The 16,141-nt window shown below is 36.1% G+C and overlaps 1 protein-coding gene across 11 annotated transcripts in view; it reads left to right on the top strand.

Annotated features, from left to right (window-relative positions):
- FAM184A (family with sequence similarity 184 member A) overlaps window positions 1-16,141 on the top strand; it is a 76,674-nt gene that overhangs the window by 55,613 nt on the left and 4,920 nt on the right. Inside the window, exons 10-18 of one of the 11 annotated variants that reach the window (XM_082049687.1) lie at window positions 954-995; window positions 4,484-4,696; window positions 5,848-6,001; window positions 6,403-6,530; window positions 8,738-8,922; window positions 9,410-9,556; window positions 13,053-13,170; window positions 13,881-13,985; window positions 14,733-14,870. In XM_082049687.1, the coding sequence (XP_081905813.1) occupies window positions 954-995; window positions 4,484-4,696; window positions 5,848-6,001; window positions 6,403-6,530; window positions 8,738-8,922; window positions 9,410-9,556; window positions 13,053-13,170; window positions 13,881-13,985; window positions 14,733-14,870 (1,230 nt within the window). Of the gene's footprint in view, window positions 1-953; window positions 996-4,483; window positions 4,697-5,847; window positions 6,002-6,402; window positions 6,531-8,737; window positions 8,923-9,409; window positions 9,557-13,052; window positions 13,171-13,880; window positions 13,986-14,732; window positions 14,871-16,141 lie in introns of those variants that run through there. The other 10 variants (XR_014183783.1, XM_082049691.1, XM_082049692.1 and 7 more) reach the window with 10 other exon arrangements.

The raw sequence follows: 16,141 nt of genomic DNA on the forward strand, positions 1-16,141 counted from the left end.
TAGTAGTTTTCTCCTTTTGTAATTTGACAAAATATTATTTGAAAGTTCCCAACTATAGGCTTCCAAGCTGGTGTCCAAATACCTGCTGTCTCCTGGAGAAGGGTGTCGTCTTGACTGACCTTTGCCAAAAGGGGAAATTGGTTGTGCTGAATTTGAAGTTGCTCTCACTTCATTTCTGACAGCTCTATTGCGTGTGTGTGTGTGTGTGCCTAGCTACACCATTCATATATATATAAAAACACATAGGTGTGGTTTGTATGATCAATAGTATTTCATGTGTAACATTTAGTTTGCAATATGTTTTTATTTTTTGCTTTTCATTAACAATCAACACTAGTGTAAATGGTACATTAAGTCATTTTTTTTTCTCTCTAGACTTTCAGGAAGAGTCTCATGTACCCATCTTGTTTTAAATTCGAAGAAAAAATAAGTATTTTAATAAAAGTACATTTTTGTTACAGACTAAACCTGTTTTCTGCCCTTTAGCATTGGAATTTGATCTTTAATATTATGTCTTTAATATGCTTGTGATATTTCAGAGACACAGCTGACTGTCGATTGAGTCCTCATGTAACGTCTTTTCTAATAGTAATGCAAATTGCTGTACCTAATGATTTCTTCCCGAAATTAGTTGTCATAAAGGAGAAAATAGTTGAGTAATTTCAGAAGTGTTCAGCTGCCTAGTACATGAGTATATTATGAGTACGTTATGTTGAAAAGTTAATGCTGTCCTGGACTTTCAAAGCATAACACAGGAAAACACATCACTCTGTTTAGTGTATACTAAGTCAAAGCAACATATTTGTATTTTTTCCAGATAGTTTTCAACTTATTTTTCCCTGATCAAGTTATAATTAATGTTTTATGTTTTACTTTCCCTTCCTTATCCCTTTTTCTTTTACTTAGTTGATTTCTGAATGTTTCCCTTTATTCCTGTGATCTTTTCTTCATAGCGGCACTGTCTCGGTGAAGCTTTACATAAATCTATCAGCAATGTAAGTGATTTGCACTTACAGCTTGTAACCAGGGCATGTTTGCGCTAATAAATCTGCATATTCTGTAGTGCTGCTATAGAGCTTTAGCCTGTGAAATACAATACCTGGTCGTATTTGAGAGGAGAACATTTGCTGCTAGTTATTGAAAGCTTGTGTACTTCATCCATTCATCCATGTAAATGTATATATCACTGGACATCAAACACTACATACATGGTCATAGTATAAGCAGCGTTTTACGTGATTGTTAAAGCAAGCGAGCTTGTGGGCAGTGCAAGTGTGTATGGCGGAGCTTTCCACAAAGCATGTGGTTGATGCTGTATTACAATTTGCAGTGCAAGTTTTAATTGTAGCTGAAATATTATTTCTATTTTATTACTTTAGAAATTCTTACCAGTATTTTTAATGTGCTGAAAACCTTGAATGAAAGTATTGCAAGTTCCGAGAATAGTTTTTAGAGCTGGGTTTTTTTGGGATCCTCTCTAGGGGAGTATATAGAAGGGACACTCCAAAGACATGCAAGGGGAGGCACTAATGTTTTAAAAAATGTGCTCTTAATTATATCAGTATATGTACAGAATAATCAAAATAATGTTTTAAATTAGGTACTCTTCTAAAAATAACTCAGATTTTTAATATTAGATGTACTTTCAACAACAACAACAAAATATTACTATTAGAAGGGTAGACTAATCTGACTTGGTTGTTAGAATCACTTAATCCTCATTGTCCTTTATTTTCTGCACTGTCTATTGATGCAAATAGGCATCTCCAGATATTGACTCATTCCAGGCTGTGATTTTGCAGTCACTTTAATCTGGTAAAAATATGAACTGCTCTTGAGAAGGTGGCTTCCTGGGTAGATGGCAGACTTCTCTTGGTCATCTCAGTTAAAATGTTTTCTGCATTTCCAAGAAAGAAATTAAAAGAAAATTGTTTTGCCTTTGGCCTGTGCTAGAGAAGTTGTGGGGCTTCTGAGCAAACTACAACTCCACCAAACCAGAGGGAAGTTTTTGTATAGATAAGTAGCTGGTTGAAAGATACGTATTAAACGCAGTGTTACCACAGTGAACGTACCAGCGGAGTTACATACTTTCTTCTGCAGGTTGTTTATGAATAAGTAAGGTGGGAAAGCTTGCAGCTTATAAAAAGTTATTCAAGGTGGGAAGGACAGAGACAGGCTGAAGAATTATAGAATAGCTGTAAAAAGCCAAGGGACTTGGCAATAAAATGGCAGATGAAATTCAGTGTAGATAAATGCAAAATGACACATAAGGGAAAAAAATTTTTTTTTTTTTTTTTCTTTTAATAAAATGAAGAACCTTACCTTGACCTCTTACAACTAGAGAGTAGATTTGGGGATCATGATATATAATTCCATTAAAAGATCAGCTCAGTGTTCAGTAACAGTCACAAAAGCAAATAAAATATTACAGATATAGAAGGCAAGCAGAGAACACAACACATAAAACCATGCCACTATATAAAATCAGAGTTTACTCTCATCTTATGCTGTTTTGGTCTCCTAAACTTAAAAAGAAATAGCAAAAAAGGGAGAAAAGTAGGAGAAGTGTGATGATACATATGAAATAGCTTTCATACAAAGAGTCACTCATTAAGCAAAAACTGCTTAGCCTGGAAAAGACTGTAAGGGGGGATATGATGGAGAATATACAGAAATATGCAGAGAATAGAGTAAATGAAAAGGGAATTTATTTTGACTCCTTTCCATGACACTGACACAGACGCTGGCACATCTGTTAAAGATCTGGAACTTGCCACAGGATATTGTGGATTGTAAAAGCTTACATGGATTCAGATAGTGGTTGTACTTAATGGACTTTTCTTCCATAAATTTGCCCCCAAATATGTCTTCTGGTTTAAGAAAGATTGCTGGGTGATGGAAGACTTGGGTCTCAAGATCCTTACCTGTATGCCTTGGCCTTGTATTTTTCCCTGGGTGGCCAGGGTTGGCCATTTCTGGAGACAGGAGATTAGACAAAACTTTGGTCTAACATTGTGCAATTTGTATGTGACATTTATATTTCATGTACTCAGTAAAAGCTTTTACATGTATCATTCAGATTACAGAATGCAGTGTAGGCCCTGACTATACTCCTTCAATTATAGCGAATGTTCTTCAAATGCATCTGAAGTAAAATACTGTTGATAGTGTAGATACCCGTAGAAGGTAGAATATATATGCCCAGACACAAAGACTTGATGAATTTGAAATGCAATGAGCCATGGTCATTTCATTCAAATTAATTTGCTTGTTTTGTTTTAGTGCTGATTTTACTTTAAATGCAGCTTTTTTTTCTTTCAAATCTGCTTAAGCTGTGGCCTTCTGAAAACAAACAAACACAAAACAAACACCACAACACATATTCAACAATATTGTTTATGCTGCAAGTTGTCCTTGGAACGCTGCTATTAATTTTTTGTTAAGTGGTGGGTTTTAATGTTCTGTAAATCAATAAAGTGATGTGCAATGTCGTTATGAATTTGTTGTAATAGATTTTAAGATATGCTGAATCAAATGACACTATCAGGCTTTCATTTATAATTCAATTTTATGTAATGCTCTGAGGCTTGAAAAATATCCTACTGATTCAAATCATTTGTCATGTGGAAATTTGATTTTTCCTTCCTTTGAGTCACTGTAGTGAAATTATTTTTGTTGGTGGTGGTAGTGGTTAAATCTTGTTCCCAGAATTGGAGGATACATCTCTCTTGTTATGCTCTAAAGGGAATACAGGTTTAGCATTTTTGGTCTGAAAAGATGCTATTTGATGTGAAGAACAAAAGTTATTATAAAAAGAAAATGGGACTTTTTCAAGGAGTACAGTGTACTCTTATGTATTAAAGTGCTTGTTGGGTGAAAAGCATCATTTGTAAAACCAGGCATTCCTAAGATGATGTGTATTTGTGACTCACATTGAGGCAGGGGGGGAGGAATCCGTCAAGGTAGCTTTTTTTTTAGTGATATAGAGTGGTATGTTAACACATATTTTTAAATGATAAAAATACCAGTAAGCTAGCTCTATATCATATAAAAAGATACAAAAATCCAGCAATCTAGATGTCACAGGCTTTCCTCCCCTATCACCTGCTACTCCCCTAAAGAATGGTTTATTTTAACAATCAAGTGTTTGATTTCAGACCTTGATAGTGTCATTTTTATTGATCTTCATACAAAACCTAGAAGTAAATTTTGATAATTTGGCCATGAAAAATTGTGTAATAGTTAGTGCTGTAGTATGAACTGACAGATGTGAGAACCCCTATGAAACTATTTAAATGTAATTATTGTATCTCTGAGATATCATATTAACCACAGATTCAGTAGATGGAGGACATTGCTTGTCTCTCTTTTAGTTAATGTTCTGGCTTTAAAGTTTCATGTGTTTTTTTCTTTTGAATGTTTTTTTCAGAGTTGATGTTATTACGAATGACTAATGGATATTTGCTGTTCTGTTGTGGGTTAGATCTCCTTACTGAAGCAGAATCTGGAGATGCAGCTTTCCCAGTCTCAGAGCTCTTTGCAACAGCTGCAAGCCCAGTTCAGTCAGGAGCGGCAGAGGCTGACGCAGGAGATCCAGGAATTAGAAGAGGAGCATCAACAAAGGCATAAGTCACTTCAGGAAGCCCATATCCTTGCCTTTCAAAACATGGAAGAAACGAAAGAGCAAGAACAAAAGGCATGTACATATAGGTATTTCAAAGTATATAAAGAATGTTGTCTCTTTTGCAATTAATGTGCACAGTTGGAATTAGTAAAGAATAGTATCTCCATAACTACTAAATTTCTTTTTCAGCTGACATCTTATAGTGATGTTTTTATCCAATTAAATCTGATTAAGACATATAGAAAATAATCTCTAATACTAGCATTGTTTCATGTCTTGCTTTATACTCTACCACTATATATAGGTGTACATATAGGTAGAATTATTATCAACACACAAATTTCTTTACAGTAGTTTGACATTGTTATCCATAACATTATATTCTGGTTTTGATTTGGAATAGGTTTCTCTGTATTTTCCCATTATATTTACCTAATTTTGTGTGTTTTCTGATATTTCCCATCAATTGACTGATTTTTGTAATGTCTCTTGTATTTTCATCATGTTAAAAATTGTATAAACTATGTTGTGTGACTTGCAAGACAATTGTCATGTCTAGAACAATGTCACACCCATGATCTTTTTTTAAAAATCTTGACTAAACCCGTTTTAAAATTGAAATGTTGGCAATGCATGGTACTTAATAGGGTGTGTGTCTTAAGGTTTTTTTAAGTTCAGATCTAGACCGTACCTCTGCAATCAGTTTTCCGGTTGTCCCCACTTAAAGTATTCTGTTTCACATCAAATCTGGTCTTGAAGCACTCAAGGTGGATTCCTTTTGTTCAAAATGAAACTGGAAGATGTGCACCAGGAACTTTTATGCTTCACGTACTTCAACAGGGAGTAAACACGGGTGTCAATAGAGAGCAAAAATCCCCAAATGTGTGTATTGTGTGCACACTAGACCCATCTGTGGATCTGCACCGTATCACATTGTTTGCTATTGTAAATGTATCCAGACTGGTTTTTTTTCTCTTCTTCTACAACTGTGGGTGGAACAGGAATTTGTGCACAGGTAATCTTGATAACCATCAGCCACTGAAAGGAAAAAATCTAGTAGTAGGATAACTTATGGAGAGAAGAAAATATGAGCAATATTAGTGCATTTTTAATAATTCTAGGGTATGCCAATGCCTGCTTTTGTTGCCAGTTGTTTATTGTTTAATATTTCATAAATTCCCTAAGCTGGTATAGAATAAGTTTTGTCGATTTGGATTTCATAGGAATTAGAGGAACGTTTACAACAGAAGCACTCAGAAGAACTTCATGCACTGAAAGAAACACATAAACAAGCCATGGAAGGTTTCAAATTGGAGATGGAACAGGAACTTCAGACTCTACGATTTGAGCTGGAGGATGAAGGAAAAGCTATGTTAGGTATACTGTTTTCAAATTTGCAACATTATTTCTGCTCACATAAATATACATGCAGACGTATTTATGTGTGTGTATGTATTATAACACTGTAGCCTATCTCAGAGTCATTCAGTGTTGCCATAATTGTTCCTCTGAAAGTCAGTATGTGCTTTAACAGGTAAGCCCAAACTGTTCACTTTTGAAAAATGTTACCCATAAGCTTTTCTGGAAAGAGTAAACGACCAAGTTTCGTGGTAGAGAATATTTCAGAAAGTAAAAGGAATAGAATGATGGGACAGTTGCTTAGCTGATGTAAACAGTGTGTATTAGGTAAGCAGCGATACTTGACAGAGCTGGACTGTTATTGTTAATTAATGTAAACACTGGCAAAACAAACTTTTCTTTTTGTTCACGGTAACCAGCTTCCTTGCGCTCAGAGCTAAATCACCAACATGCAGCAGCAATCGACCAGCTAAGGCACAACCATCAACAAGAACTGGTGGCTGCCAAAATGGAGCTGGAAAGAAGCATAGAACTTGGCAGGCGACAGGTAGGCAGCGCTGCCGGCAGCTGACTGTAAAATTGCGTCATCGATGTTCGTTTTCTCTTAGCTGGAGGCAAAAACTGTTGTGAACAACAAACACACAATCCTTCCAAGTCAGCCCACACCAGCAGATAATGCATCTCTGCCAGTTTACCTAAATGTCCTTGCTTAGGTTTTTCTTCAACAAGCTGCATTTGTAGCCTGGTAAAGGCTCCCATATTGGGGCAGTTTCCTCTCAGAATTGTGCAACTGTCTGGGAGCACGCTGGCTTGCCGTGGGAGGAAAGCGCCAATTCTCGCAAAATTCTACTCGTCCTCAGCTGCCAGCAGGACTTAAAAAGGAAAAAGCTGTTTCTCTCCAAAGCCTAAGTAGTACGGTGAAGAAGTGGTTGCTTAAAACCAAGTGATTGCTTCAAACTGAAGAAGTAGCTTAGTATCTTTTGTTTTCAGGAGTCAAATTGGAAAATATAAATTAGAATCTAAAGAAAGAAGAGAAGACGCTGTAACAGCTTGCAACTTTTTCTTAAAAGAACACATCCAAAACTAAAACCGCCTAAACCAAAGCCAGTATGGACTACTTTTGCTTTCAGCAGGAAACTAATTCATTCACTTTTATCTTCCATTTTTCACTTTATACACAATCACTTCTTCCAGTAGTAACTAAAAATTGAAAGCTTGATCTCTATTGAAAGGAAGCCAGACTCCTGGAAATAACAGGACCAAAAAATTACTTCTTGATTTGCCTATGCAGTAGAGTTTTCAGAATTAATTTACTGATAGTCCAGCAGCAAGGAGGTGGAGTGCTTTTAGAAATGTATTAAGAGAGGAAACAGGTTTAGTTGGATATGGCCTCTACACAAAACCACAGACACTCAAAGATAAGCCCTTTTTTGCTTCCTTGCTGATTGGAAAGTGTCAACTCTAGAGGCAAAAATGTGGTGCTGTCAGCAGGGGACAACAACATGCAGGATTTAGGAGGATGTAGTTTCAGTCCTGTGTTGTTTAAGCATAAAGTGAGACACCTAAAGGGGACATCAGGGAAAAAAAAGTTAAAAGTACAAGTACAAGTGCAAGCGTTTGATCCAAGCAAATGCCATGTACTTTTGGCCTCAGTACAATGATGTGCTAAGCACGAGCTTTAGTTGTACTGAGGGCAAAGCAATTAATTGTGTTTTCCTGGGTTAGAATGCTCGTCAGTTCACAGGATCAGAGTGGAACCAGATGCAGAGAGGTCTGAGCTAATTTTTGAAATATTTAAATATGTGGGTAAAATTTTTTCACTGCTTTTTCTAATAACTTTAATATAATCTTTACAAATAACTCTCTACCTTCCTATGGAAAGGTCTGTTCTTAAAGATGTACTATAAAATCTGTGCCTTAGGATAGATTTGTATTTCCTGGATGCATGAAGGCACAAAACACAATTATACATAAAACTACTTTGAAATACTACTGATTTTCTATCTGTGCAAACTATATGGTCATAAATTACTGTGAAACTGTAAGAAGTCGAATGGATGGAAATGAAAAACTCTGAAAAAGGTTAATTTTATTACAGTCTTTTTCCAAACCAAGTAGAGTCATGATCAAAACCACTGGGATGGGTTCCACATGAGTTTCCCAGGTGTTGACTTCATTGGAATTTCTTACACAAAAAGAATGTCTTTTATTGATTTATTGGACACGATATAAATATTATATAAACTATTTAGCATGTATTCTGTTGTGACATATTTATGACTCTTATATTTATATATACATAAGATAGGAAAGTTCTGAATCATAACATTCATTGGTGCAGGTCATACATCTTGAGTATTTTGTCCCATTGTGTGGGGTTGTAAAGGGAAAAACAGTTTCTCTATATCATATGCTGAAGAGGTAGAACATGCTAAATACCCAGCCCCTGGTTCTTGGCAGTATCCGGTGTTTTGTTGTATGTGTGGGCAAAAGGAAAATGTGGTGAACTTTACAAACTTTAACAGGCGATGGCAATGACAGGTTTTAAATTTTTTCACACATGGAAATTGTTTGTTACATAACTTTGGTTTCTTCTTTATTCACACTTCTCCACAATTAAAAAGCACCTCAGTTTTAATTATAATTTGTGTCAGCATCCAAAACTGAAAACAATTTCTGTTGAATGGATAGTTCTGCTCAGCTGTTATATTTCCAAAAGCAAATATTCTTTTGTTGCTGCTACTTATATCACAGGAGAAAGAATTTTTATGCCGAATATCAGATCTACAAGATGAACTGAGACACCGAGACCATCATATAGCTGAACTGGACAAAGAGATTCTGCATCTTCATGAAAATATAAGCGCATTGACCAAGGAATTAGAGTTTAAAGGGAAAGAAGTTCTTAGAATACGCAGTGAATCCAACCAACAGATAAGGTATGAATTTTTCCACTCTAAACTCAAATGTGTGTTATTTCATGTATTGTTTTACTTAAGAAATTTTACCATTTGCAGCTTTTAATTTATCCTCTTAATCAAGTGATGTTGTATATTGCTTAGTCTTCATTAGAAAAAGTTATGCCCATTACTATTGAAGTTAGTGAATATTACCATACAGTTAAGCTGCATTTCAGTGATACATTTTGGCACATTTTAGTAACAGTTTGCTCAAGTGTTGGTTTTTATTTTTTCTTTTTAATTCATTATGTTTGTTTATGTAAAAAAGCATTAAAGGAGATGCATTTTCCATGAAATAAGCTAGAAGATTGGAGGACAGTAAGTAGTGGGTTTTGATAAATCAGTAATTCCTTCTGTCTTGTCTGATATTGTGTAAAAGCCACTAGAAACATAGCAGAAAATCATGATGAACAAACGAGTCTGATTTTAGAATAACTCTTTTTTTAACAAAAAATAAATTAAACAGGATGCATGAGCAAGATTTAAGCAAGAAACATGAGAAAGAGCTGGATGTCTTGACAGCAGATCACATCAGAGAGAAACAAAGCATGCTGGCAGATTTTAATAAGACCCAAGAGCTGCTCAAGGAAATTAATTCAGCTTTACAAATTTCGTAAGTTTTGTTGCATTAAAAAAGTCTGTATGTAGCTGCGTTTGAGTGAATAGTTTATTCTGGTGTCCATAAGTTGCTGAAGATATTGCAGAGATGCAGATGTGCAATAACCTCAATCAAGTATGGGGCCTCATCTTGCATTCTTTAGGCAGCACAATTCTATAAGCTTTACAGGAATTTAGTGACATAAATTGTTAATGATTTGAGACCAAAAAAATTTCAAGTAGGAAAGATATTAAATCTGTGCAGTTCTTAGAAAACTGGAGAAAACATTATTTTAGATGTTTTTTCTTGAACATAATACATCTTTTTTGAGAACACAAGAATTTCTTCAGCAAGTTTATAAACAGTACGAGATTTGTGATGAAGTAGTCTGATTACAGCACATGAGTGATGCAAACATAAGGAAAATTAGTGTCTGAAATGGATTCTATGAGCATAACAATAACAGAATACATAGAGTGCTTCCAAGTCAAAATGCCACCTGGGGTTAGACCACCTCTGGGCAGAAACAATGTGAGTCATGTGTTGTCCAGCTCGTGTTCTCCTGTCTTCCGAGTCCTTCATTCTTTATCTCTGTCTGTGAGGTAACCCATTTGATCAGAGGTTTTCTGCCTGAGGTTTCACAAAGCCCACTGAGGGCTTCCTGACATAAAGTTGTCACTGGGAGATTTGTATTTGCAGCAGAAAAGATTTGGGGCAGAGGAAAAAAAATGCTTCTAAGTATATGATAGAAAACTTTAAATATCAATTTAAAATGGGCAATAATGCCCAAATGCATCCAATTATTTCTTCATATTGAGAGATCAGAAATTGTCTTCAAATAAGATGGGTAGAAAATTCTAGTTCTTACTCCCTTGTAATTGTCCACGTGCACACCCTTGTGCCCTGATAAATGTAGTAACTTACCATTCAGTAACTTTGGTATGAACTACCTCCTGTTTGCTGCATTTATCTTGTATGAGAAACACATCTATGAGCAGCCACTAAGACTAGGTTTTGGAACTTGTTTACTCTAACTCTTCCCGACATCAAGTTGTTTGTTTTTCACTGTCGTGAAATCTTCTGAATTTAGTTTGTTCCCTGCTCCTGGTTCTTGCTCAGTTTACAGCTGTGAGGAAGCAGACACTGGCCTAAAGACAGCAAACATTATCCAGGGTGCCCTGACCTGGCTTTCAGAGTGTCATCTCTCTCTACTAACACTGAAGTGAGGACCTATCTAAAGAGGAACCTATGTAACTCCCTCCCCCCAAAAAACACACACACACACACACACACACCCACCCACCCCCAAACCAGAAGAGATTTATGCAGCTTTCTTAAGTAAGTTCAAGAAGGACAAGGAACTGCTGGAGAGAGTCCAGTGCAGGGCAACAAAGATGATTAAGGGAGTGAAGCATCTCCCTCATGAGGAAAGGCTGAGGGAGCTGGGGCTCTTTAGCTTGGAGATGAAGAGACTAAGGGGTGACCTTATTCATGTTTACAAATATATAAAGGGTGAGTGTCACGAGGATGGAGCCAGGCTCTTCTTGGTGACAACCAGCGGTAGGACAAGGGGTAATCCACTTAAATTTGAGAAGAAACTTCTTCTCAGTGAGGGTGACAGAACACTGGAACAGGCTGCCCAGGGGGGTTGTGAAGTCTCCTACTCTGGAGACATTCAAGACCCGCCTGGACACATTCCTGTGTAGCCTCATGTGGGTGTTCCTGCTCCGGCAGGGGGATTGGACTAGGTGATCTCTTGAGGTCCCTTCCAATCCCTAACATTCTGTGATTCTGTGTTTCCAGGTTCAGCCTCACCTAAAGCATGGCCTTGTGAACTTTTATGAAATGGAGAATCTGTCTTACAGTAATTGAGAGGTGGTGTCATTAATTAGACTCTACAAATAGAGTCTTTAAATTACATATTATCTGTTTGAAACACAGAAAAAAATAAGTCTCCAAACTATCTGAAAATAGAATTAGAAAAAAAAAAATCTGAAAGTACAGCTGTGTGTAACTATATACTATACTCTGGGGATGTGTATACATTAGCTTAACCCAGCATAAAATGTGTACACAAAAATTAAGCCAACTGAGCATATTTCTGTTCTGCTGAGTCAAGTGCCTTTTCTGCAAATAAAAAGTCATATTGTTCATATTCATAATGTTTTCTCTAAATATATTATATAATTTCAGATTATATACAGGTTATTTGAAGGTTATAAATATAATTTAATATGAACGGTTTTTTCAGATGGAACTCAAAAGTAAAAATCACATAGCTGTTTCTGAAGGGAGAAGGTTTATCTAAAGTGAAGAAACTATGTCTTCTTCCATGTGTCTTGTGGAATTAAGTTTCAGCTGACTTAGACACCTTAAATTCATGGATTTTTCTCGGGATTTATTTGGGAATATTTAATTTTTTTTTTCACTCAGTTTATTTAAATTTCCTTAATCTGTTCTGAAATTTGGTTCACTAATCTACATGAGGGCTGAATATGTGAGACAAGTATTTAAGTAGTTTCCTTCAGAACAGTGTTTAGCATCATGAGCATTATGTTTCAGAGACACATTCATTTCAATTTGTTGTGTCTTCAAATCTTGTTCTTTAAAAAGAAACAAGGATATTTATGCAGATACTCGTACAATTCCTCTCTCAGATGGCTTATTTCACTTCTCTCCTTTAATGCTTTCCCACCAGGCATTTCAAATTTTCTTCTATTTTTTTCAAATGTTTATCAATTGTTACCTTTCTCTTAATCCAGATATCCTAATATCCAAGTGTTATTGCTTTTATTTTGCAGCTCATTCCTTTATTTCATCTCTAATGGTACTAAGTTGCTTTTCTGGAGAGGAATTAGTTCCTTATTAGTCTTCAGTGTTCTTGGATATCTTTGTCCCAGTATGTTCCACGTGAACAGAGGAAGACGGTGCCAGCCTTGTCTGTCTCTATCCAGTTTCTCCAGTACCACAAGCATCAATCTGTTCAGAGTAGTCATCTATAAAAAGAAAAATTATACTGTTTGTTTTCCTCATCAAGAAAGTCAATTGCCATCTTTTACAATTTAAGTTAATATTAAATATAATGCAAAGTAGTCCTTCTATTTTACCTAAAAATGAATCTTAGCTATGTCTTCTGTAATTGTCCTGTCCATGTTATGGTTTTGGATGCCTTGTTTTCAATCTGTCTTCCAAGAGGCCTTTTTTTCAAACACCCAGTACTGCATGCACAAGAAGGATGTTAAGTTTTTAGAATTTTGCCCAGATTATTAGTTACTGGAGCAAAGGTTATGGTTGCTGTTGGTTTTTGTTGTGCTTTTTTTGTTTTGTTTTGTTTTGTTTTGTTTTTTACTAGCTGAATGATAACATAGAATTAATTTACTTCACAGTGATAAGGAAGTAGTTTTCTGGTTTTATTCCCTGATATCTCTCTTGTGCTGATCAAAGATGTGACTATTGACTCATCATTTAACACTGGATCAGGCTAAACAGGGTGTTCTTCTTTCCTATAAAGTTTAGAAGAAATGGAAGAAAAATATAAAAACAGAGAATCAAGACCAGAAGACTTGCAGCTTATCTCAGAACTGAAAGACCTAATTGCAGAGCGGGACCAACTTATAAAGAAATTGATTGTAAGAATTTTATGCTCTCTTGGTTTAATGTCTTGACAGATGAAAAAGTTAATACGATTAATTCAGTGTTTGAAATGCATTTGAAGAAACTATCGTGCTAGCATGTTATTCCTATTCTTTAGCACATTATTTCTGTGTTTCCAGTGACTCATAATAGTAAAACTAGTTAGATACAAAGAGTTTTGCACAATCAAGCATAATACACTATTACAAAAAATATTTCCTTACGACCTTGATCAGATGTCTCCTATCTCCAGTCCTGGAGTAAGGCAGCCACGTAAGTCATATAAGATATATTCTCTTCTGCGAGGGTTTCTAAGACTCATTTCCTGTTCCACTGAGATTCCCAAATTCAGAGCAAACACCCTGACTCGGATTAATCTGTTTAGATCCTGATTCAAAAGCAAGAAGGAATGAGGAAATTCAAATGAATCAGAGATCAGAAGTTAACCATGCTGAGTCTTTCCCACTGCATAATCCATTAGTCTGTGCCCACTCTTGGAGCATAGAATGGCAACAGAACTGTATAAATAGAAATGATTTAGTATTTACATATAAAAACATATAAAATATTAAATATGAAAGGTAATTTTTAGAATTACCAGTTTCTTTTAAAACATAAATTTATTTGAGATAATTTTATAGGCAGATTTGGCCAGTAACTGATTGAAAATGCATAAAAAGAAGTTTCTATTTGTTCTTCTTTTTAGGAGGACAAAAAGTTCTATCAGCTGGAGCTAGTTAACAGGGAGACTAACTACAACAAAATGTTTAATGCAAGCCCTAATGTTGGTGTTATTAATCCATTGGTGAAGGTATGTTCCATGGACTTCATTGCTAAAGTGAAGAAAAAGAAATCTAAACTTAGGATACAGTAAAAAGAAGGAAATATATGTGTGTGTGTGTGTGTATGTGTGTGTGCGCGCCTGTGTGTATACATATATCACTCTCAAAAGACATGTTCAAAACAAGGAACATAGTTTTCCATTTGTCTCTACTTATTTTTGTGTAGGTTTGTTTCTTCTGTGTTGTTGAGAGATCCACTGACACTGTTGCCCTGGTTTGTTAGACATGTAAAACATAAATCGCAGTTCCTAATCACGAAACTGCAAAATCAATACCATTAGAAAGACAGAGGGAGAGGGGACGCCAACAGAAGGGAATAAGGGTAAAAAGGGGAAGGCAAAGAGTATGAGAAGGGCATGGAATGAGTCTGACTGGAGATAGAGTGATACTGGAGAGCTGGAGGGACAAACCAGGTACGGGCTGTGGGGGCAACAGGAGACAGAAGTCAGTTCTCAGTTATTCTCACTGCCTATACAAGTGAAAACAGTTCAGCAGCAACCTTGTCCAGTTGTCTCCGTCCTGCTGAAGAGCAGCCAGCGAAGGGCACTACACAAGCAGGCCGAGTGGCCTCCCTGGCACTTCCAATGCCAGCAACATTCCTTCACGAGGAACAGGAATAGCTTGCAGAAGGGTGAAGGGTACCTGAATTCTTTTCACCACTTTGGGAGAAAGAATGAGTCCTCTGACATTTCCTTCCTCCTTGTGATAACCCGTAGGTTATTTCACCTGCATGGAAGGGGAGGCGGTTTGTCCCAGCTGTAGAGGCAGAAGAACTCAGGAAGGTTCTGAAGCAGAGGGTGACCCAAGTGACACAACAGGAGCAGCTCAGATGCCCAAGAGCTTCAGTGATGAAGGTTCAGGCTCCATTATTTAAAAGGAGGTTTGGCTCCGTTATTAGAGATCAGGCTGTGTTATTTAACTAAGCCTTATTGTAGTTTCACATCAGATCAGCATATTTCCCACTTTTGCACAAACTCAGCCACAAATAGTCAATATTCTCCCACGTTTTTCAGGAGCCCAGCAGCTCTTACAACCTTATCTGCAGATACCTAACTTCTATGCATAACAGCATGAAAGAATTTAGTTTGGGCCAAGGAGAGACGATACCAGGACTGCCAGATACAATTTGAATTACTTGTTTTTATGTGATAAAGGTTGTTTGAAAATTGTGGAAGTTTGTCTGACCTACTCACTTTTAAAGATGTGAAATGTAACCATCAAGTATATAAGCTCATGTTTTTGTGTGAAATCTGAAGTGTTTGGGAAAAGTACTTCAACATCAGATTTCCATAGTGATAATTCATATATTTTTATAATATGCTTCTATCACGTAAAAATGTTTAGACTTTAAAACCATCTTGTATGCCAGAACATTTTGATCTCTCATTTCATGAGTTGTGGACTGTGTTACTTTATTTTGTCAAAGCACGTACTGTGTTATTAGAGAATGAATTACAAAGAAACTGGAAGTCTCATTCTCTTTTCTTTTTTGTCAGAAAAATACAGAATTTATGAGTTACTATGATCTTTGCATATTAATGCAAAATTACAGCCATTGCAGTATGTATTACAGCATTTCTAATTCATGCAATGGATCTGTTTAATATCATATTGTTACATCTGAAGTTTCTTAATACTTTGCATGAATTTCATGGAAACAATACACACAAATTTGTCATTCCAGATTTGACTGCTTCAGAAGCATAGATTGTTTTAAAGAGCATAAGATACAAACTGCAGTAATAATACACACTTTCCAGAAATGAGTCACCCATGAAGCCCACAGATTTAACTACAGTGTGTTTAACACACAGTTATCATTACAGTGCATATTACCTTGCAGATGTATTTTACATACAGCTGGTTACTTTTACCAAACTATTTTTTCCACCAAAATGTTACTTCTTGCTTCTTCAGCTACGACAGAAGGAGGAAAGTGCATGGGACAATCTTAGTTTAATCTTTTGCAGCTAATGATCTTTCACTGCGATGCTTAAAAAAACCTTTTTTCTATTATAGCTTCCTGTTCAATTGTTGGAGTTTTTTAATTGTATTTTGACAAACACATTCACCAGTGTGGCTACAATTAGTAGCATTTGCATCTGCCAGCCCTGGAGAGGTCGGG

This window comes from Streptopelia decaocto (assembly GCF_964273445.1).
Source record: "Streptopelia decaocto genome assembly, chromosome: 3".
Taxonomy (NCBI): domain Eukaryota; kingdom Metazoa; phylum Chordata; class Aves; order Columbiformes; family Columbidae; genus Streptopelia; species Streptopelia decaocto.